The 23,189-nt window shown below is 45.2% G+C and overlaps 1 protein-coding gene across 2 annotated transcripts; it reads right to left on the minus strand.

Annotated features, from left to right (window-relative positions):
- Window positions 1-1,134: 1,134 nt before the first annotated feature.
- LOC100278865 (uncharacterized) lies at window positions 1,135-3,361 on the minus strand. 2 transcript variants are annotated; one of them, XM_008674448.3, is made up of 2 exons: window positions 2,438-3,361; window positions 1,135-1,730 (listed from the first exon to the last, which is right to left on the minus strand). In XM_008674448.3, the coding sequence occupies exon 1, from the start codon at window positions 3,097-3,099 to the stop codon at window positions 2,443-2,445; it is 657 nt and encodes a 218-aa protein (XP_008672670.1). In that variant the 5' UTR covers window positions 3,100-3,361; the 3' UTR covers window positions 1,135-1,730; window positions 2,438-2,442. The 2 variants fall into 2 exon arrangements, with proteins under 2 accessions (XP_008672670.1, NP_001145474.1); NM_001152002.1 differs by lacking the exon at window positions 1,135-1,730 and having other exon boundaries at window positions 2,151-3,204.
- Window positions 3,362-23,189: the final 19,828 nt, after the last annotated feature.

Genomic DNA, 23,189 nt, shown 5'->3' on the forward strand with positions numbered 1-23,189 from the left:
GGCTTCGACATGAGACTTCCACCTAAACTATGAAAAAGAAGAAATTGTTGCTCATGGGTCATGGGTTAAAGGACAGTGTTGGCTTGCAGTCCCAGGAATGGTATCAGCCATCAAAGAGATGTTCATGAAGACAACCAGCCACCAGCATATGCTCAACTACCACTTGCTTCACTTCAGCTCCATGTTTTCACGTTGGCCAATACTGAGGTTGAGCAAATGCTGGGCACCGGCGCGGGGGCGATGGAGGGCCCGGGCGCCACGGCGTCCCAGACGGGGAGCACGGGCGACGCGCCGGGGGGAACTGGCGGCGCGGGCTTCTTGAAGCGGTGCGTCCTGGGGTCGCCACGTCCGGGGGCGCCGGCGGGGCGATCGTGGAGTGCGGCGGGCGGGCGTGGGGCACGGCCGGCGGTGGTTGCAAGGAACGAGAGCGAGAAAGGATAGTGAGGGGAAGATAAGGTAGATTCGCGGGTTAAGATAAAAAATATAACTTCTTAGAGTAAAGTCGTAGGAAGTTAGTTAACTTCCTAGAGGTTGTACATGTACTCTAGTAAGTTAATTAACTTCCTAGAGCAGGTCGTAGGAAGTTAGCTTTTTGTTTGACTGGTCAAAAGCTGAAAGCTAACTTCATAGAGGAGGTCGTGGGAAGTTAGCATGGGCAGCTAACTTCCTAGAGGCGGCCGTAGGAAGTTAGTGGCTCTTTTGACCGCACCCGCGGATCGCAACTGAAAGCTAACTTCCTAGAGGAGGTCGTAGGAAGTTAGCAGAAGAATCTTACTTCCTAGAGTAGGCCATAGGAAGTTAGCAGGAGAAGCTTACTTTCTAGAGTAGGCCGTATGAAGTTAGCGGCTCATTTGACCACACACGGGTCATCATGTGAAAGCTAACTTCCTACAACTTTTATAAAATACCGTAGGAAGTTATGTTTATTTTCTAGAGCTACCAGTTGCCTCTCAGAAGTTATTTATTTCCTATGGTTTGTTATAAAAGTTGTAGAAAGTTAAAAAACCGTAGGAAGTGTATGTTTTTGATGTAGTGCACATAAGAGACGCACCCGGCTTTATCCCTTAAATCCGGGTGTGACAATATATTACACTCGACAAAGCGTCGAGCACTCGACAAAGAGCCGGATTCCGATAGTGACTGTTCGACTGAGCTTAAGTTGACGATCGCTGCAGCCATTTCACTGAAGTAGTTTGTAGCCATAGCTGCAGCGGCTCCAGTTGCGCTTTAGCTCAAGCGAACGACTTAGGTCCATCCAGTTTTTAAGGAACTGATTTATAGAAATTAAGGTGGTTTCAAATATATCGGTTTATGACTCAGTTTATATAAATTAGATTCTCATTTTCTTAAAAAAAACAAAAAGCTCTCCTAGCTAAAAAATAAAAACTGGTTTCTTAAAAAGTGAGGGCTTCCAAACAGATTGTTCATCGGGGTGGGGGGATTATTCTAATCTAATCGATGTGGAAGGAGACGACGGGCACATGCTGGACACGCCGCCGACCCCTTTCGGGCGGCCGCCGCACGGGCCCCCATCGATCGACCTGTCTTCCCTTGACCAATTGCGAGGCAGATCGCCCGCTCGTTGCCTCGTTCAAGCTTCCAACGGGGCCGTGAGGAACAAGCATGCGGCCACCAGCCACGTACGTACACGAAGCCGGGGAACATGCATGACAGCACCAGCCACGGCTACCCATCATGGTGCCGACGCAGCCCGGCCGGCCAAGAAGCAGCTACAGCCAACAAGCATGCATGTACAAATAATTACTAAACAATGTTTAGCCTGACTCCAACAGTTTAATTATCTCCTATTTCGAATTTTTTTAAACAGTACAATACTGATTGAGAGACGCGAGACGACCATTATGATGCAGGGTACAAGTGCGTGCCAAATCTGTTGCTGAGTTACGGGGTGACATGTGTGTGGCACCTACTGATGTAAGAGTACGATTGGTACGTGGTGGTGACAATACCATTGGTAGGGACACCATACTTTTGTAAGAGTACGACGCCAGCTCGTGCTCTGTCTGCGCGTACGTACGTGGTGGTGTTTGGTTGGTGCTTGTATAAGGAGCAGCCGGCCTACCTAATATAATCTCGCCAGCAAATACAGCATATAATATAACACGGCATACATTTTGGCACGTAGCACAACGACGAACCTCATGATCGAGCGTACATGAAATCAAATTCACAAACCAAAGATCAAAACAATATGCAAGCACATGCTCGATATCGCGAGGCAACAACCTCCCCACTTGTATTATGGGACGACATCATCAAGGGGACTTGATCATTCATCAAGCTAGCACAGAGCCCAAATCTAGACAAGGAAAAAATTGCGTCTCTGATCATACATATTTCAACGTTCCCAATGCAAGAACATCAACGGAACCCGTTTCCCGTGCAGTTATATTAAGGTCTGATCAGATCGACACACCTCTGTTAATTACTCATCTTCGGCTTCCCTGGACGACCGACCGCCCTGGGACCTGCAGCGGCGGCGGCGGCGGCGACGAGCCGGCGGGGGTGGAAGGCGGCGCCGTCAGCGACATCCACGGCGCTCTTGCACCCGTGCAGGTCGAGGAAGGCCACGAGCCCGCCGCCGCCGCCGGCAGCGATCCACCACCAGCGCTCGGCGCGCCCGGACGATTCTGCTGCTGGCTTTGCCGTCACTGGCCAGAGCTTTCTGATGCTGTCGTCGTCGTCGTCCCTGGTGCACTCGGCGAAGGCGGCCACGAAGGGGTCGTCGTCCCTGGCGCGCCGCCGTCGAGGGGCCGGGCGGAGCGGCGGCGGCGGCAGAGGGGTGCCAGTGCCAGTGGGCGAGGCCAGCCCGACGCGGGACGAGTTCTTGGGCACGCCCGGCTGGCGCTCCCACGAAAATGGCACGAGCGAGGTGGCGGTACTGGCGCGCGGGGACGGCGACGGCGACGGGCAGAAGGTCGACGACGCGCTGGAGATGGAGGAGGCGGAGGATGATGATGAGTAGGAGCTGCGGTGGCGCCCGCGCCGAGGCGGGGCGGGAGGCGACGGGAGAGATAGCGGAGGTGGAGGCAGAGGCAGAGGCAGTGGCTGCGGCGCATGGTCCTGAGATGCTCGCATGGCTTGGGTTGGGGGGAATTGGGGTTGGGGGGAGACACGAAGGAGAGTCAAGTGTGCAGTGCAGCGAGGAGAGTTTGCTGCAGTTCCCGGCGGCCCGTTGGAGTCAGTTGTGTGTATGTGTGTCTCTGTGCATAAATATACAGTTGGAGTTTTTGCTTGAAGGCCCTTATATTTAATTTGCACCCATTTTTCTATGTTTTTAGCCAATCGTTCATTCTATGATTGGTTTGCATAAATGGCCTTGTTTTATCCATGACTTACTCTTAGCCACATCCATCCTTCTATCCATCTCTCCCAAACTATAAATCGTTTAGCATATAGTGTCCTAGGTTTGTATTTTGTAACCACAGCTAGTGATCAATATAATGGGTGACGTGTGAGATTTCATGGTTAACACTCAATGACACAAGAAGATTTATCTGAATTTCGAAGTCCTACATCCAGCAAGCGAGTCCGTTCGTGTTTGAATACTCAAGAGAGGGTTTAAACAGAGGGATAAGATAGAGAAAGGACTCAATGGTCCTAAGGTTCAACTGATATATGGTTTCTATGGGTTGATTCCCTTAGGGCTTTATCTCCCTTAAATGTGTGCCTTATATTACTTTATATTTATGATGGCCAAAGGGAGTACAATGAGAGGGTACCATGGCTTCCTTGGGCCTCAAAAGAGAGTGCTAGGGTTTCTTCATCCTAATCTTCATTTCGTTGGGGAACACCGATCCTCTAGGAGTGGTTGTCACCGACAATATAGAAACTGCTCGTGGAAGCTTTAATTTGCAAATGGCAAGGGTAGACTAAGATTCGATCGTTTCACTCATCCCTTCGTGTCTGTCATACACCAAAGGAACGTGAGGTCTAGGACATGCTGATGCATGCGCCTAGCATGTTCATCCCTTTGCGAAATTGGAGTTGCCTACATCCCTTATCATGTTTTGGCATGCCCCTAGAATGACCACTGGACGTAATAGGCAGGTTGGGTCACATTGAGATGAGGGAACAACATCATGTAAGAGGTTTGGTTCCCTATTTGCTCAAGTGGCAAACACATGTCAAGTAGCAGAGACTTGTCTAAGGTCCAAGCATTTGTCTAGGCCTCCCACCTGAGCCTTGTTTGGTTAGACTGGAAAGTTGGGTCGGGACAATCCAAATATGCCTAGGCTCTAGCCCTCATTCTTGAGCTAGATTTCTAGGCCATTAGCCTTGGGTAACATAAGCTTAGGTCTCATAGGCTTTGGTCGGTATCCAATGGTGGGAGGCAAGCGCACCCGCTAGATGTAGCCCTTAGATGATTGGCAAGTTCAGTCAAGTCTGAGGATCAATTATGTTGTAAAGGTGTTAAGTGAATCCGGTCTTACATATTCATCAGGATCTCCCAACGCCCTCACGATCTCTTCGAGTTATCTTTGGGATGATACTGAGGAGATCACTCATTCCAAGTCGTTCATTCGAACATGGTATCCTTTGGATGATAGTGAGGAGATCACTCCTTCCAAGTGGTTCATTCGGACATGGCGAGGCCATGGTCTTAGATCAATATCCATGACGGATAGGGAGCAGAGCACGTTGACCCAACTTCTTGGTCAGGCGATGCCTTTAGTGAGACGAAATCGGTCAAACTAGAGAGGGGCCGCTAGTCGGTCGGAGGATTCAAGCGGCCACGATGATTTAGTTTTTGCACGCGTGCGGCGATCGCCAACGTCTTAAGGCTATTCCCAATCTACTTAAATTACATAAGATACAACTATCCCAATGCATGATATCATGGATTATTTTTTTAATCGTATACAGAATATTAAATGCTAACATATATAAGAGTATGAGAGTTGGGTCACTTGGATGGTTAAAATTTTAATGCATGTAATCTCATGCCCAATCAATGTCTCTCTCAAAATATAGCTAGCTTTCTTCTTCTTTTTTCTCTTAACTCTCTTAACACGTCATAAGAAAATGCTTATGTGCCCCTCTGACTTCCTGCTCTGACTTCTGTCGTGACACTGTTCATCTGTCAGAGTCGATCGTTGCGCGCAGATAGCCGTTGCTCCGCTGGCTCACCGGACAGTCCGGTGAACTATAGCGGAGCGTGCCTCCGTTTTCCCGAGAGTGGCTGGTTGACAATGTACGGCCTGGTGCAACGGACACTGTCCGGTGGCACACCGGACAGTCCATGCGCCATTCTTCAGCACACTCAAGTCCTTTTGCTCCTTTAAAATTTGTGTCCCTAACTTGAATCTTTTATTGGTTTGTGTTGAACCTTATGCACCTGTAATACATGAATTCTAAAACAAACTAGTTAGTCCATGTGTTTGTGTTGACTATCAACTACAAAAATTAATTATAGGAAATGGTTAACCCAATTCCCTTTCATGTAGCCCCTAGATGATTGGCAAGGTCAGTCAAGTCTGAGGATCAATTATGTTGTAAAGGTGTTAAGTGACTCCGGTCTTACATATTCATCAGGATCTCCCAAGGCCTTCACGATCTCTTTGAGTTATCTTTCGGATGAAACTGAGGAGATCACTCATTCCAAGCCGTTCATTCGAACATGGTATCCTTTGGATGATAGTGAGGAGATCACTCCTTCCAAGTGGTTCATTCGGACATGGCGAGGCCATGGTCTTAGATCGATATCCATGATGGATAGGGAGCAGAGCATGTTGACCCAACTTCTTGGCCAAGCGATGCCTTTAGTGAGACGAAATCGGTCAAACTAGAGATGGGCCGCCAGTCGGTCGGAGGATTCAAGGGCCACGATGATTTAGTTTTTGCGCGCGTGCGGCGATCGCCAACGTCTTAAGGCTATTCCCAATCTACTTAAATTACATAAGATACAACTATCCCAATGCGTGATATCATGGATTATTTTTTTAATCATATACAGAATATTAAATGCTAACATATATAAGAGTATGAGAGTTGGGTCACTTGGTTGGTTAAAATTTTAATGCATATAATCTCATGCCCAATCAGTATCTCTCTCAAAATATAGCTAGCTTTCTTCTTCTTTTTTTCTCTTAACTCTCTTGACACGTCGTAAGAAAATGCTTATGTGGCATACATGCATTAAATGTGTATATGTTACTGTAGATTTGGAATAGCCTAAGAAAATTAAAAAGGATAGAAAAGTAGCACCGTAAATACTTTGAGTATAGATCAAAGTTAACTTCTAAGAAATGGTACGCCTCACATCTACAACGTACGTGGCCAAATTGCCTTATTAAAATCCACCATGCATTTCCATCTATACTTTAATGTCTTAATGATGTGCGTCAAGATGTTAATACGTTTTCTGTCGTTGCCGGTCTTAGCAGGAACAGCAGTCGCTATACCGCGCCAGCAGGTGGGTGTGGAACTGGCAGTTGGATCGACCGGCGGCGTCGTCCATGGCGTCATGTGGGGCGCATGTTACTACGTCAACGTGACTTAGCAGGTAAGAATGACTGCATTTGATTATTATCACGATGAAGCCCGAAGCCTAGACATTCAAGCAGATGCTAACATTCAAGGAAATAGTTAGCGCTAACATTCAAGCAAACAATTATTAAGTGCTAACAAATTGAAAAGGTAGCATAGTGAATATCTCAAGATGATAGAGAACAAGACAAATTCATTTTTCTAGCCTTCATGTCTTGGAACCGTCGAAACATGTTCATCGGTTTAACACACACAGCTATACTCGCATAGGCCAGACACAATCAATCAATAGTTTAACCCATAGAGCATAGACACCACACATACATATAATATATTCATCAATTGTTACATAAATGATATGCATGTAGTTTCGTTTTGTTGAAAATGTGATAGCTCATTTAACTCTCGAGCTGGCTCATTAACAAAATCGAGCGTTAATGAACCGAGTTAGGATGTCAGCTCAGTTCATGAAAAAAAATTAAACGAGCCGAATCGAGATGACCATGAAGCGAGCGAGCCGATGAGTCACTAGCATTTCTTCCAGCTAGCACTAGACTGACCTTAATAGAGAAGGTACTTGACGATGAAGAGATTGTTGTTGTTGTTGTTATTATTATTATTCTTGTTATTGTTCTTCTTCTTCTTCTTCTTATTATTATTATTATTATTATTATTATTATTATTATTATTATTATTATTATTATTATTATTATTATTATTATTATTATTATTATTATTGTTGTTGTTGTTGTTGTTTTTGTTGTTGTTGTTGTTGTTGTTTGTTATTATTGTTATTATTGTTGTTATTGTTGTTATTATTGTTATTATTATTGTTATTGTTGTTATTGTTATTATTATTCTTATTACTATTAATATTAATATTATTATTGTTGTTGTTATTATTCTTATTATTATTATTGTTATTATTATTGTTATTATTATTGTTATTATTATTGTTATTATTATTAATAATATTAATATTATTATTATTTTTATTATTGTTGTTGTTATTATTGTTATTATTCTTCTTATTATTATGATTATTATTATTATTATTATTATTATTATTATTATTAATGGCATGCATGTTGACTATACGTCACTAGTATCTAAATGCAAGAGTAGAGCCAATTTCAACCAATGAATTGTATGCTCAAACTCTTGGTTACGAGAGTCATCAAGATATGCTCCATAGTGAAGAACAATGATTCTCCCCATATATAAACTCAGCCAACGTGGTAGAAGCCACGACAACATAGGAAGAAGTATCTTTGGTCGAGGATGAGGAGGTGGTCACAAGGAGGCTATACTCGACCAAATCAAGGTGCTTTAAGTCAAGACCAAAAGCTAGGAGAGCAACCAAGTTTGCTATATAAAAAAGAGCATATTTGTTGTTGTTGTTGTTGTTGTTATTATTATTTGTTATTATTATTATTATTATTATTATTATTATTATTATTATTATTATTATTATTATTATTATTATTATTATTATTATTATTATTATTATTATTATTATTATTATTATTGTTGTTGTTGTTGTTGTTGTTGTTGTTTGTTATTATTGTTGTTATTATTGTTATTATTATTGTTATTATTATTGTTATTATTATTATTATTATCATTATTATTATTGTTATTGTTATTATTGTTGTTATTATTATTATTAATAATATAATTATTGTTGTTGTTATTGTTATTATTGTTATTGCTATTATTGTTATTATTATTATTATTCTTATTTTTGTTATTGTTATTAATATTAATATTAATATTAATATTGAGAGCACCTAGAGGGGGGTGAATAGGTGATCCTGTAAAATTCAACACTAATAGCCACAAAACTTAGTTATGAAAGTTAGAACGGCTAAGTAGCTTGAAGCGAGTTCTTGTGAACATAGATAATCAAAGAGAAAGCACACAAGAGACACGCGATTTTTATTCTGTGGTTCGGCCAAGTAATACTTGCCTACTTCCACGTTGTGGCGTCCCAATGGACGAGGGTTGCACTCAACCCCTTTCAAGTGATCCAATGATCAACTTGAATACCACGTTTTTTCCTTTCTTAGTCTTTCTCCCATTTGCGAGTAATCTCCACAACTTGGAGCCTCTCGCCCTTACAATGATGATCACAAAAGAAGGACAGAAGTAAGGGAGGGGAGAGCAACACACACAAGACTCAAATCCACAGCACAATCACGCACACAACTCACAACTTGAGCTCAAAACACAACGCACGGAGTTCACAACTCAAATGGACCTCAAGTCACTATCACAAAGAATCAAATGCGTGAAGTTGGAGTCTTGGAGTCTTAGAATGTTTCTTGTAAGCTTGGGTAGCTCCTCCATGTGCCTAGGGGTCCCTTTTATAGCCCCAAGGCAGCTAAAAGCCGTTGGAGGCCAACAAGGAAGGCCATCCTTGCCTTCTGTCGAGTGGCGCACCGGACAGTCCGGTGCGCCACCACACAGTCACTGTAGACGGTCCGGTGCCGATCTCCTTCCTTTTCTGGCACAGGCGACCGTTGCAGCACCGGGCCAGTTGGCGCACCGGACACTGTCCGGTGCACACCGGACAGTCCGGTGCCCGCTACCGACCGTTGGAGTTGCCACGTGTCGCCCGCGGATTGCACGGCCGACCGTTGGCGCAGACGACCGTTGGCTCACCGGACAGTCCGGTGCACCACCGGACAGTCCGGTGAATTATAGCTGTACGCCGCCGATTTTTCCCGAGAGCGGCCTTTTCACCGGAGGCCAGCCTAGCGCACCGGACAGTCCGGTGCACCACCGGACAGTCCGGTGTGCTAGACTGAGCTGGACTTCGGCTGCACACAGTCAAGTCACTTGCAATACTTTTCTTTTCTTCTTTTCTCTGTTTCTAGCACTTAGACAATATATGTTAGTACTCAAAACAATGTACTAAGTCTAGAAACGTACCTTGTTGTATGATTTGCACTTTTTGCTTGTTTGGCACATAATCAACTCACTCACTATGTGTTGGACACTTAATCACCAAAACATTATAGAAATGGCCCAAGGGCACTGAAAGTCGCCTAGAGGGGGGTGAATAGGGCAAAACTGAAATTTACAAAGTTAATCACAACTACAAGCTGGGTTAGCGTTAGAAATATAAACGAGTCCGAGAGAGAGGGTGAAAAACAAATCGCAAGCAAATGAAGAGTGAGACACAAGGATTTGTTTTACCGAGGTTCGGTTCTTGCAAACCTACTCCCCGTTGAGGTGGTCACAAAGACCGGGTCTCTTTCAACCCTTTCCCTCTCTCAAACGGTCACCTAGACCGAGTGAGCTTCTCTTCTCAATCACACGGGACACAAAGTCCCCGCAAGGACCACCACACAATTGGTGTCTCTTGCCTCGGTTACAATTGAGTTTGTCACAAGAAGAATGAGAAAGAAAAGAAGCAATCCAAGCGCAAGAGCTCAAATGAACACAACAAATCACTCTCTCTAATCTCTAAAGCTTTGTGTGGAGTTGGGAGAGGATTTGATCTCTTTGGTGTGTCTTGTATTGAATGCTATAGCTCTTGTAAGGTGTAGAAGTGTAGAAACTTGGATGACTTGAATGTGGGGGTGGTTGGGGTATTTATAGCCCCAACCACCAAACTTGACCGTTGGCGGAGGCTACTGTCGAATGGCGCACCGGACAGCCCGGTGCACCACCGGACACTGTCCGGTGCGCCAGCCACGTCAGCCAGCCGTTGGGGTTCGACCGTTGGAGCTCTGACTTGTGGGCCCGCCTGGCTGTCCGGTGGTGCACCGGACAAGTCCTGTAGACTGTCCGGTGCGCCACCCGCGCGTGCTCTGACCTATGCGCGCATTGTAGCGCATTGAATGCGGTTGCAGTCGACCGTTGCACGTGAAGTAGCCGTTGCTCCGCTGGCACACCGGACAGTCCGGTGACTCACCGGACAGTCTGGTGAATTATAGCGGAGCGCCCTCTGATTTTCCTAAAGGTAGCAAGTTCAGTGTCGAGTGCCCTGGTGCACCGGACACTGTCCGGTGCGCCAGACCAGGGTGCCTTCTAGGATATCTTTTGCTCTCTTTGTTTGAACCCTTTCTTGGTCTTTTTATTGGCTTATTGTGAACCTTTGGCACCTGTAAAACTTATAGACTAGAGCAAACTAGTTAGTCCAATTATTTGTGTTGGGCAATTCAACCACCAAAATTAATTCGGAAAAAGGTGTAAGCCTAATTCCCTTTCAATCTCCCCCTTTTTGGTGATTGATGCCAACACAAACCAAAGCAAATATAGAAGTGCATAATTTGAACTAGTTTGCATAATTTGTAAGTGCAAAGATTACTTAGAATTGAGCCAATAAATATTTTCATAAGATATGCATGGATTGTTTCTTTATTTTTAATATTTTGGACCACGCTTGCACCACATGTTTTGTTTTTGCAAATTCTTTTGTAAATTCTTTTCAAAGTCCTTTTGCAAATAGTCAAAGATAAATGAATAAGATTTTGAGAAGCATTTACAAGATTTGACATTTTCTCCCCCTGTTTCAAATGCTTTTCCTTTGACTAAACAAAACTCCCCCTTGATGAAATCCTCCTCTTAGTGTTCAAGAGGGTTTTAAGATACTGATTTAGAAAATACTACTTTCTCCCCCTTTTGAACATAATAAGATACCAATTTGAAAACATCATTTTTTGTAAAATTAGGTGGTGGTGCGGTCCTTTTGTTTTGGGCTAATACTTTCTCCCCCTTTGGCATGAATCGCCAAAAACGGATACTTGAGTGAAATATAAGCCCTTTCTAACTACTTTCTCCCCTTTGGCAAACAAAATATGAGTGAAGATTATACCAAAGATGGAGAATTGCTCGGAGCGACGGCGAAGGATGAGTCGATGGAGTGGAGTGGAAGCCTTTGTCTTCGCCGAAGACTCCAATTCCCTTTCAATACACCTATGACTTGGTTTGAAATTCACTTGAAAACACGTTAGTCATAGCATATAAAAGAGACATGATCAAAGGTATAGTAATGAGCTATGTATGCAAGACATCAAAAGAAATTCATAGAATCAAGAATATTTAGCTCATGCCTAAGTTTGTTAAAGGTTTGTTCATCTAGTGGCTTGGTAAAGATATCGGCTAATTGTTCCTTAGTGTTAATATATGCAATCTTGATATCTCCCTTTTGTTGGTGATCCCTTAAGAAATGATACCGAATGGCTATGTGTTTAGTGCGGCTATGCTCAATGGGATTGTCCGCCATGCGGATTGCACTCTCATTATCACATAGAAGGGGAACTTTGGTTAATTTGTAACCGTAGTCCCTAAGGGTCTGCCTCATCCAAAGTAGTTGTGCGCAACAATGACCTGCGGCAATATACTCGGCTTCGACGGTAGAAAGAGCTACGAAATTTTGCTTCTTTGAAGCCCAAGACACCAGAGACCTTCCCAAGAACTGGCAAGTCCCCGATGTGCTCTTTCTATTAATTTTACACCCCGCCCAATCGGCATCCGAATAACCAATTAAATCAAATGTGGATCCCTTAGGATACCAAAGCCCAAACTTAGGAGTATGAACTAAATATCTCAAGATTCGTTTTACGGCCGTAAGGTGAGCTTCCTTAGGGTCGGCTTGGAATCTTGCACACATGCATACGGAAAGCATAATATCCGGCCGAGATGCACATAAATAGAGTAAAGAGCCTATCATCGACCGGTATACCTTTTGATCGACGGATTTACCTCCCGTGTCGAGGTCGAGATGCCCATTGGTTCCCATGGGTGTCTTGATGGGCTTGGCATCCTTCATTCCAAACTTGTTTAGAATGTCTTGAGTGTACTTTGTTTGGCTAATGAAGGTGCCTTCTTGGAGTTGCTTCACTTGAAATCCTAAGAAGTACTTCAACTCCCCCATCATTGACATCTCGAATTTCTGTGTCATGATCCTACTAAATTCCTCACATGTAGATTCGTTAGTAGACCCAAATATAATATCATCAACATAAATTTGGCATACAAACAAATCATTGTCAAGAGTTTTAGTAAATAAAGTAGGATCGGCCTTTCCGACTTTGAAGCCATTAGTGATAAGAAAATCTCTTAGGCATTCATACCATGCTCTTGGGGCTTGCTTGAGCCCATAAAGCGCCTTAGAGAGTTTATATACGTGATTAGGATACTCACTATCTTCAAAGCCGGGAGGTTGCTCAACATAGACCTCCTCCTTGATTGGTCCATTGAGGAAGGCACTTTTCACGTCCATTTGATAAAGCTTAAAGCCATGGTAAGTAGCATAGGCAAGTAATATACGAATTGATTCTAGCCTAGCTACGGGTGCACAGGTTTCACCGAAATCCAAACCTTCGACTTGTGAGTATCCCTTGGCCACAAGTCGGGCTTTGTTCCTTGTCACCACACCATGCTCATCTTGCTTGTTGCGGAAGACCCACTTGGTTCCTACAACATTTTGATTAGGACGTGGAACTAAATGCCATACCTCATTCCTAGTGAAGTTGTTGAGCTCCTCTTGTATCGCCACAACCCAATCTGAATCTTGTAGTGCTTCCTCTACCCTGTGTGGCTCAATAGAGGAAACAAAAGAGTAATGCTCACAAAAATGTGCAACACGAGATCTAGTGGTTACCCCATTATGAATGTCGCCGAGGATGGTGTCGACGGGGTGATCTCGTTGGATTGCATGGTGGACTCTTGGGTGTGGCGGCCTTGGAATTTGTTCATCTTCCTCATCTTGATCATGGGCATCTCCCCCTTGATCATTGCTTTCCTCTTGAGGTGACTCAACTTGTTGATTTTCTCCTTCATCATTTTGAGCCTTATCCTCATCTTGAGTTGGTGGAGATGCTTGTGTGGAGGAAGATGGTTGATCTTGTGCTTGTGCTGGCTCTTCGGATTCATTAGGACACACATCCCCAATGGACATGTTCCTTAGTGCGACGCACGGAGCCTCTTCTTCACCTATCTCATCAAGATCAACTTGCTCTACTTGAGAGCCGTTAGTCTCATCAAACACAATGTCACAAGAAACTTCAACTAGTCCAGTGGACTTGTTAAAGACTCTATATGCCCTTGTGTTTGAATCATATCCTAGTAAAAAGCCTTCTACAGCCTTAGGAGCAAATTTTGATTTTCTACCTCTTTTAACAAGAATAAAACATTTGCTACCAAAGACTCTAAAATATGAAACATTGGGCTTTTTACCGGTTAGGAGTTCGTAAGATGTCTTCTTGAGGATTCGGTGGAGATATAACCGGTTGATGGCGTAGCAGGCGGTGTTGACCGCCTCGGCCCAAAACCGATCTGAAGTCTTGTACTCATCAAGCATGGTCCTCGCCATGTCCAATAGAGTTCTATTCTTCCTCTCCACTACACCATTTTGTTGTGGCGTGTAGGGAGAAGAGAACTCATGCTTGATGCCCTCCTCCTCAAGGAAGCTTTCGATTTGTGAGTTCTTGAACTCCGTCCCGTTGTCGCTTCTAATTTTCTTGATCCTTAAGCCGAACTCGTTTTGAGCCCGTCTCAAGAATCCATTTAAGGTCTCTTGGGTATGAGATTTTTCCTGCAAAAAGAACACCCAAGTGAAGCGAGAATAATCATCCACAATAACTAGACAGTACTTACTCCCGCCAATGCTTATATAAGCAATCGGGCCGAATAGGTCCATGTGAAGGAGCTCGAGTGGCCTGTCAGTCGTCATGATGTTCTTATGTGGATGATGAACACCAACTTGCTTCCCTGCCTGACATGCGCTACAAATCATGTCTTTCTCAAAATGAACATCTGTTAGTCCCAAAATGTGTTCTCCCTTTAGAAGCTTGTGAAGATTCTTCATTCCAACATGTGCTAGTCGGCGATGCCAGAGCCAGCCCATGTTAGTCTTAGCAATTAAGCAAATATCGAGTTCATCCCTATCAAAATCTACTAAGTATAGCTGACCCTCTAACACTCCCTTAAATGCTATTGAATCATCACTTCTTCTGAAGACAGTAACACCTACATCTGTAAAAAGACAGTTGTAGCCCATTTTACATGATTGCAAAACTGAAAGCAAGTTGTAATCTAAAGAATCTACAAGAAAAACATTGGAAATGGAATGGTCAGGTGATATAGCAATTTTACCCAAACCTTTGACCAAACCTTGATTTTCATCCCCGAATATGATAGCTCATTGGGGATCTTGGTTTTTCTCATAGGAGGAGAACATCTTCTTCTCCCCTGTCATATGGTTTGTGCACCCGCTATCGATGATCCAACTTGAGCCCCCGGATGCATAAACCTACAAAACAAGTTTAGTTCTTGATTTTAGGTACCCAAACGGTTTTGGGTCCTTTGGCATTAGATACAAGAACTTTGGGTACCCAAACACAAGTCTTTGGCCCCTTGTGCTTGCCCCCAACATACTTGGCAACTACCTTGCCGGATTTATTAGTTAAAACATAAGATGCATCAAAAGTTTTAAATGAAATGTTATGATCATTTGATGCAGTAGGAGTTTTCTTCTTAGGCAATTTTGCATGGGTTGATTGCCTAGAACTAGATGTCTCACCCTTATACATAAAAGCATGATTAGGGCCAGAGTGAGACTTCCTAGAATGAATTCTCCTAATTTTGCTCTCGGGATAACCGGCAGGGTACAAAATGTAACCCTCGTTATCCTGAGGCATGGGAGCCTTGTCCTTAACAAAATTGGACAATCTTTTAGGAGGGGTATTAAGTTTGACATTGTCTCCCTTTTAGAAGCCAATGCCATCCTTGATGCCAGGGCGTCTCCCACTATAGAGCATGCTTCTAGCAAATTTAAACTTTTCATTTTCTAAGTCATGCTCGGCAATTGTAGCATCTAATTTATCTATATGATCATTTTGTTGTTTAATTAAAGCCATATGATCATGAATAGCATCAATGTTAATGTCTCTACATCTAGTACAAATGGAAGTATGCTCAACGGTAGATGTAGAGGGTTTGCAAGATTTTAATTCCACCACCTTAGCATGTAATATATCATTTTCACTTCTAAGGTTAGAAATAGTAACATTGCAAACATCAAAATCTTTAGCCTTAGCAATCAATTGTTCATTTTCATTTTTAAGGCTAGCAAGAGAGATATTCAATTCTTCAGTCTTAGCAAGCAAGTCAACATTATCATTTCTAAGATTGGGAATTGAAACATCACAGACATTTGAATCAACCTTAGCAATTAAATTAGCATTCTCATTTTTAAGGTTGACAATAGTATCATGGCAAGTGCTTAGCTCTCTAGATAATTTTTCACATTTTTCTACTTCTAGAGCGTAAGCATTTTTAACCTTAACATGCTTCTTATTTTCCTTAATTAGGAAGTCCTCTTGGGTGTCCAAGAGTTCATCCTTTTCATGGATAGCACTAATCAATTCATTTAATTTTTCCTTTTGTTGCATGTTTAGGTTGGCAAAAAGAATGCGCAAGTTATCCTCCTCATCACTAGCATTACCCTCATCACTAGAGGTTTCATATTTAGTGGAGGATTTTGATTTTACCTTCTTCCTTTTGTTGTCCTTTGCCATGAGGCACTTGTGGCCGACGTTGGGGAAGAGAAGACCCTTGGTGACGGCGATGTTTGCGGTGTCCTCGTCGAAGGAGGAGTCGGTGGAGCTCTCGTCGGAGTCCCATTTCCGGCAAACATGGGCATCGCCGCCCTTCTTCTTGTAGTATCTCTTCTTCTCCTTTCTCCTCCTCTTCTTGTCGTCGCCCCTGTCACTATCACTAGATAACGGACATTTAGCAATGAAATGACCGGGCTTACCACATTTGTAGCACACCTTCTTGGAACGGGGCTTGTAATCTTTCCCCTTCCTTTGCTTGAGGATTTGGCGGAAGCTCTTGATGATGAGCACCATCTCCTCATTGTCGAGCTTAGAGGCGTCGATGGGTTGTCTACTTGATGTAGACTCCTCCTTCTTCTCCTTCGTCGCCTTGAATGCGATTGGTTGTGCTTCGAACGTGGAGGGACCATCTAGCTCGATGATTTTCTTTGAGCCTTTGATCATCAACTCAAAGCTCACAAAATTCCCTATTACTTCCTCGGGAGACATTAGTGTATATCTAGGATTACCTCGAATTAATTGAACTTGCGTAGGATTAAGAAAAACGAAGGATCTTAGAATAACCTTGACCATTTCATGGTCGTCCCATTTGGTGCTCCCGAGGTTGCGCACTTGGTTCACCAAGGTCTTCAAGCGGTTGTACATGGCTTGAGGGTCCTCGCCTTGGTTGAGTCGGAACCGACCGAGCTCCCCCTCGATCGTCTCCCGCTTGGTGATTTTGGTCACCTCATCTCCTTCGTGCGCGGTCCTGAGTACGTCCCAAATCTCCTTGGCGCTTTTTAACCCTTGCACCTTGTTATACTCCTCCCGACTTAGAGAGGCGAGGAGTATAGTGGTGGCTTGAGAGTTAAAGTGCCGGATTTGGGCAACCTCGTCCGAATCATAATCTTCATCCCCTGGTGATGGTACCTGTACTCCAATCTCAACAACATCCCAAATGCTAGTGTGGAGTGAGGTTAGATGATGCCTCATTTTATCACTCCACATATTATAATCTTCACCATCAAACATAGGTGGTTTGCCTAATGGGACGGAAAGTAATGGAGTACGTTTGGAAATGTGAGGGTAGCGTAGGGGAATCTTACTAAACTTCTTGCGCTCATGGCGCTTAGAAGTTACGGACGGCGTGTCAGAGCCGGAGGTGGATGGCGACGAAGAGTCGGTCTCGTAGTAGACCACCTTCCTCATCTTCTTCTTCTTGTCACCGCTCCGACCCGACTTGTTGTGTGAAGGGGATCCCTTCACTTTGTTGGCGGACTCCCCGGATGGAGCCTTCCCATGGCTTGCAGCGGGCTTCTCGCCGGTCATCATCTCCTTCTTGGCGTGATCTCCCGACATCACTTCGAGTGGTTAAGCTCTAATGAAGAACCGAGCTCTGATACCAATTGAAAGTCGCCTAGAGGGGGGGTGAATAGGGCGAAACTGAAATTTACAAAGTTAATCACAACTACAAGCCGGGTTAGCGTTAGAAATATAAACGAGTCCGAGAGAGAGGGTGAAAAACAAATCGCAAGCAAATGAAGAGTGAGACACAAGGATTTATTTTACCGAGGTTCGGTTCTTGCAAACCTACTCCCCGTTGAGGTGGTCACAAAGACCGGGTCTCTTTCAACCCTTTCCCTCTCTCAAACAGTCACCTAGACCGAGTGAGCTTCTCTTCTCAATCACACGGGACACAAAGTCCCCGCAAGGACCACCACACAATTGGTGTCTCTTGCCTCGGTTACAATTGAGTTTATCATAAGAAGAATGAGAAAGAAAAGAAGCAATCCAAGCGCAAGAGCTCAAATGAACACAACAAATCACTCTCTCTAATCTCTAAAGCTTTGTGTGGAGTTGGGAGAGGATTTGATCTCTTTGGTGTGTCTTGTATTGAATGCTATAGCTCTTGTAAGGTGTAGAAGTGTAGAAACTTGGATGACTTGAATGTGAGGGTGGTTGTGGTATTTATAGCCCCAACCACCAAACTTGACCGTTGCCGGAGGCTGCTGTCGAATGGCGCACCGGACAGTCCGGTGCGCCAGCCACGTCAGCCAGCCGTTGGGGTTCGACCGTTGGAGCTCTGACTTGTGGGCCTGCCTGGCTGTCCGGTGGTGCACCGGACAAGTCCTGTAGACTGTCCGGTGCGCCACCCGCGCGTGCTCTGACCTCTGCGCGCACTGTAGCGCATTGAATGCGGTTGCAGTCGACCGTTGCGCGCGAAGTAGTCGTTGCTCCGCTGGCACACCGGATAGTTCGGTGACTCACCAGACAGTCTGGTGAATTATAGCGGAGCGCCCTCTGATTTTCCCGAAGGTAGCAAGTTCAGTGTCGAGTGCCCTGGTGCACCGGACACTGTCCGGTGGCACACCGGACAGTCCGGTGCGCCAGACCAGGGTGCCTTCTAGGATGTCTTTTGCTCTCTTTGTTTGAACCCTTTCTTGGTCTTTTTATTGGCTTATTGTGAACCTTTGGCACCTGTAAAACTTATAGACTAGAGCAAACTAGTTAGTCCAATTATTTGTGTTGGGCAATTCAACCACCAAAATTAATTAGGAAAAAGGTGTAAGCCTAATTCCCTTTCAGGCACATTTCCCTTTCAATCTCCCCCTTTTTGGTGATTTATGCCAACACATCAAAAAGCAATGCAAAACATGCAACATCGATTCAAATTGAAGACCAAATTGTTTTTACTCTAATTTGGCATATTTGGATTATTCTTTGCCACCACTTGGGTGCTGTTTGGTTTATATGTTTGTAATGTAATAGGTAACAAATAACGTTAAATCATGTTTGTTTAAGTCCAACTGTAATCGGATACCACACTAGAAATTGATACCGACCTATTCAAACTTGTTACCGCTGGTAATCGAATGCAAACCATTACCGTTACCATTTACGTTACATTTTAGGAACCAAACGACACCTTGGTTTGTTTTAGCAAATCAAATTCATTTTCCTATCTCTAATTCAAACACACTTGTTTAGGCACAAGGAGAGATATTCCAATAGAAAAATTGATCAAGTACCAAAAGCTCCCCCTTTTTTCCATAATCAAAAATTCTCCCCCCCCCCCCCACAAGAGGCCAAATTTTGCAATAAGAGTATTTTGGACAAATCAAAAATTCTAACTCTACTATCTTCAAAATTCAAAAGTGGTAGTTGATCCATTTGCTTTGGCCTTAATTTCTCCCCCTTTGGCATTAAGCACCAAAACAGGATCATTCTTGGCCCTTTAACCTCATTGCCTCACCAAAATTGTCAACTAAGAGCAAAAGGGCAATAAGAGCATAAGTATGAACTTGGAGCTAAATACACCAATATTGGAGTGCAGTGGAAGTCTTTGCATGGTCCCTTTGGATACCAGATCCCGAAGCAAGGCGTAGAAACTAAATATCTAAGAATCCGCTTAACGGCCACAAGGTGACATTCCCTTGGGTCGGATTGATATCTAGCACACAGGCATACGCTAAGCATAATATCCGGTCTACTAGCACATAAATAAAGTAATGACCCTATCTTAGACTGGTATGCCTTTTGATCAACGAACTTACCTCCTTTATTGAGGTCGACATGTCCGTCGGTTCCCATAGGTGTCTTCGTGGGCTTGGCGTCCTTCATCCCAAACCGCTTGAGAAGATCTTGAGTGTACTTCGTTTGGGAGATGAAGGTGCGTCCTTGAGTTGCTTCACTTGGAACCCAAGGAAGTAGTTCAACTCGCCCATCATTGACATCTCAAACTTTTGAGTCATCACCCTACTAAACTCCTCACAAGACTTTTGGTTAGTAGAACCAAATATTATGTCATCGACATAAATTTGGCACACAAAAAGATCACCATCACAAGTCTTAGTGAAAAGAGTGGGATCGACTTTCCCAACCTTGAAAGCATTAGCAATTAAGAAATCTCTAAGGCGAATACCATGCTCTTAGGGCTTGCTTAAATCCATAGAGCGCCTTAGAGAGCTTAAACACATGGTCGGGGTACCTGTCATCCTCAAAGCCAGGGGGTTGTTCCACGTACACCTCCTCCTTGATTGGTCCGTTGAGGAAAGCGCTCTTCACATCCATTTGAAACAACCTAAAAGAGTGGTGAGCGGCATAGGCTAATAATATTCGAATAGACTCTAGCCTAGCCACAGGAGCAAAAGTCTCCTCGAAATCCAAACCTGCGACTTGGGCATATCCTTTTGCCACAAGTCGAGCCTTGTTTCTTGTCACTACTCCGTGCTCATCTTGCTTGTTGTGGAACACCCACTTGGTTCCCACAACGTTTTGCTTTGGACGTGGCACCAGGCTCCAAACTTCATTCCTCTTGAAGTTGTTGAGCTCTTCCTGCATGGCCAACACCCAGTCCGGATCTTGCAAGGCTTCTTCTACCCTGAAAGGCTCAATAGAAGAGACAAACGAGTAATGCTCACAAAAATTAGCTAATCTTGAGCGAATTGTTACTCCCTTGCTTATGTCACCCAGAATTTGATCGACGGGGTGATTTCTTTGGATCGTCGCTCGGACTTGAGTTGGAGGGGCCAGTGGTGCTTCTTCCTCCATAGCTTGTTCTTCTTGTGCTCCCCCTTGATCACACGCCTCTTCTTGATTAACCTATCCATCATCTTGAGTTGGGGGGATGCACCATTGTAGAGGAAGATGGTTGATCTTGCTCCTGTTGTTCCTGTGGTTGCACCTCACCTATCGCTGTCGGCGTTTCGACCCCGGGGGGTCCCTGGACCGACGAGTAAATTGTCGCCGCGTGTCCTAGCCCAGATGGGTCGGCGCGAGACGAAGCACGAAGGGGGGAAGAAATAGGCAAAGGGGAAACCCGCGACCTTCGTGTTGTCCTGCGCCCAGGCCGGGTGCGCTTGCAGTAGGGGGGTTACAAGCGTTCGCGAGGGAGAGAGAGAGACTGTCCGGCAGCCCGTTCTCCCGCGCGGCCAACCTTCTCGTACGAGAGCCCTGGACCTTCCTTTTATAGGCGTAAGGAGAGGGTCCAGGTGTACAATGGGGGGTGTAGCAGTGTGCTAACGTGTCTAGCAGAGAGGAGCTAGAGCCCTAAGTACATGCCGTCGTGGCAGTCGGAGAGGTTTTGGCACCCTGTTCATGTGATGTCGTGGCCGTCGGAGGAGTGCTTGAGCCTTACGGAAGTACAGCTGTCGGGGCTGTCGGATCCTTGCTGATGTCTCCTTGCTTACGTAAGGGGCTGAGAGCCACCGTCGTCATGGCGCACGCGGGGCGCCATCATTACTTGTTTACCGGGGCGAGCCAGATGGGACGCCGGTCTTGTTCCCCGTAGCCTGAGCTAGCTAGGGGTAGGGTAATGATGGCCTTCCCTGTGACGTGGCGAGTCTGAGCCTGAGGTCGGGCGAGGCGAAGGCTCCTCCGAGGTCGAGGTCGAGTCCGAGCCCTGGGGTCGGGCGAGGCAGAGTTCGTCTTCCGATGTCGAGGCTGAGTCCGAGCCCTGGGGTCGGGCGAGGCGGAGACCGTCTTCCGAGGCCGAGGCTGAGTCCGAGCCCTGGGGTCGGGCGAGGCGGAGACCGTCTTCCGAGGCCAAGGCTGAGTCCGAGCCCTGGGGTCGGGCGAGGCGGAGTCCATCTTCTGGGGTCGAGGTTGAGTCAGAGCCCTGGGGTCGGGAGAGGCGGAGCTTCCCATGGCGCTCGAGGCTGGGCTTAGCTGATGTCAGCCTCACTCTATCGAGTGGCATAGCAGTCGGAGCGGCGTAGGCGGCGCTGTTTTCCTGTCAGGTCGGTCAGTGGAGCGGCGAAGTGACTGCGGTCACTTCGGCTCTGTCGACTGAAGAGCACGCGTCAGGATAAGGTGTCAGTCGATCCTTGCATTAAATGCTCCTGCGATACGGTCGGTTGGCGTGGTGATCTGGCCAAGGTTGCTTCTACGCGAAGACTGGGCCTCGGGCGAGCCGAAGGTGTGTCCTTCGCTTGAGGGGGCCCTCGGGTGAGACATGAATCCTCCGGGGTCGGCTGCCTTTGCCCGAGGCTGGGCTCGGACGAGGCGAGATCGTGTCCCTTGAGTGGACTGAGCCTTGACCTTAATCGCGCCCATCAGGCCTTTGCAGCTTTGTGCTGATGGGGGTTACCAGCTGAGATTAGGAGTCTTGGGGGTACCCCTAATTATGGTCCCCGACAATCGCCATCATGCGCATTGCGGCCGTCGGAACATCATCTTCATCTATGTCATCAAGATCAACTTGCTCTCTTGGAGAGCCATTAGTCTCATCAAATACAACGTCGCTAGAGACTTCAACCAAACCAGATGATTTGTTGAAGACCCTATACGCCTTTGTATTTGAGTCATACCCTAGTAAAAACCCTTCTACAGCTTTGGGAGCAAATTTGGAATGGCTACCTTTCTTCACCAAAATGTAGCATTTGCTCCCAAATACACAAAAATAAGAGACGTTGGGTTTGTTACCAGTAAGGAGTTCGTAGGAGGTCTTCTTGAGAAGGCAATGCAGATAGAGCCGGTTTATGGCATGGCAAGCTGTGTTCACAGCTTCCAACCAAAACCGCTCGGGCGACTTGAATTCTCCAAGCATCGTCCTCGCCATGTCGATAAGCGTCCTGTTCTTCCTCTCTACCACACCGTTTTGCTGTGGTGTGTAGGGAGCAGAGAACTCATGTTTGACACCTTCCTCCTCAAGATACTCCTCCACTTGCAGATTCTTGAACTCGGACCCGTTGTCGCTTCTTATCTTTTTCACCTTGAGCTCAAATTCGTTTTGAGCCCTCTTTAGAAAGCGCTTTAGGGTCCCTTGGGTTTCTGATTTATCCTACAAAAAGAATACCCAAGTGAAGCGAGAAAAGTCATCAACAATCACAATACCATACTTACTTCCCCCGATGCTGAGGTAGGCGACGGGTCCAAAAAGATCCATGTGAAGAAGCTCCAGTGGTCTTAATGTTGTCATCACATTCTTGCTGTGATGAGTGCTTCCCACCTGTTTCTCTGCCTGACAAGCTGCACAAGGTCTATCTTTCTCGAAACAGACATTGGTTAGTCCTAACACCTGTTCTCCCTTTAGAAGTTTATGAAGGTTCTTCATCCCAACATGTGCTAGACGGTGATGCCACAGCCAGCCCATGCTAGTCTTAGCTATTAAGCATGCATCTAGATCGA

Source organism: Zea mays, chromosome 3, assembly GCF_902167145.1.
Source record: "Zea mays cultivar B73 chromosome 3, Zm-B73-REFERENCE-NAM-5.0, whole genome shotgun sequence".
Lineage (NCBI taxonomy): Eukaryota > Viridiplantae > Streptophyta > Magnoliopsida > Poales > Poaceae > Zea > Zea mays.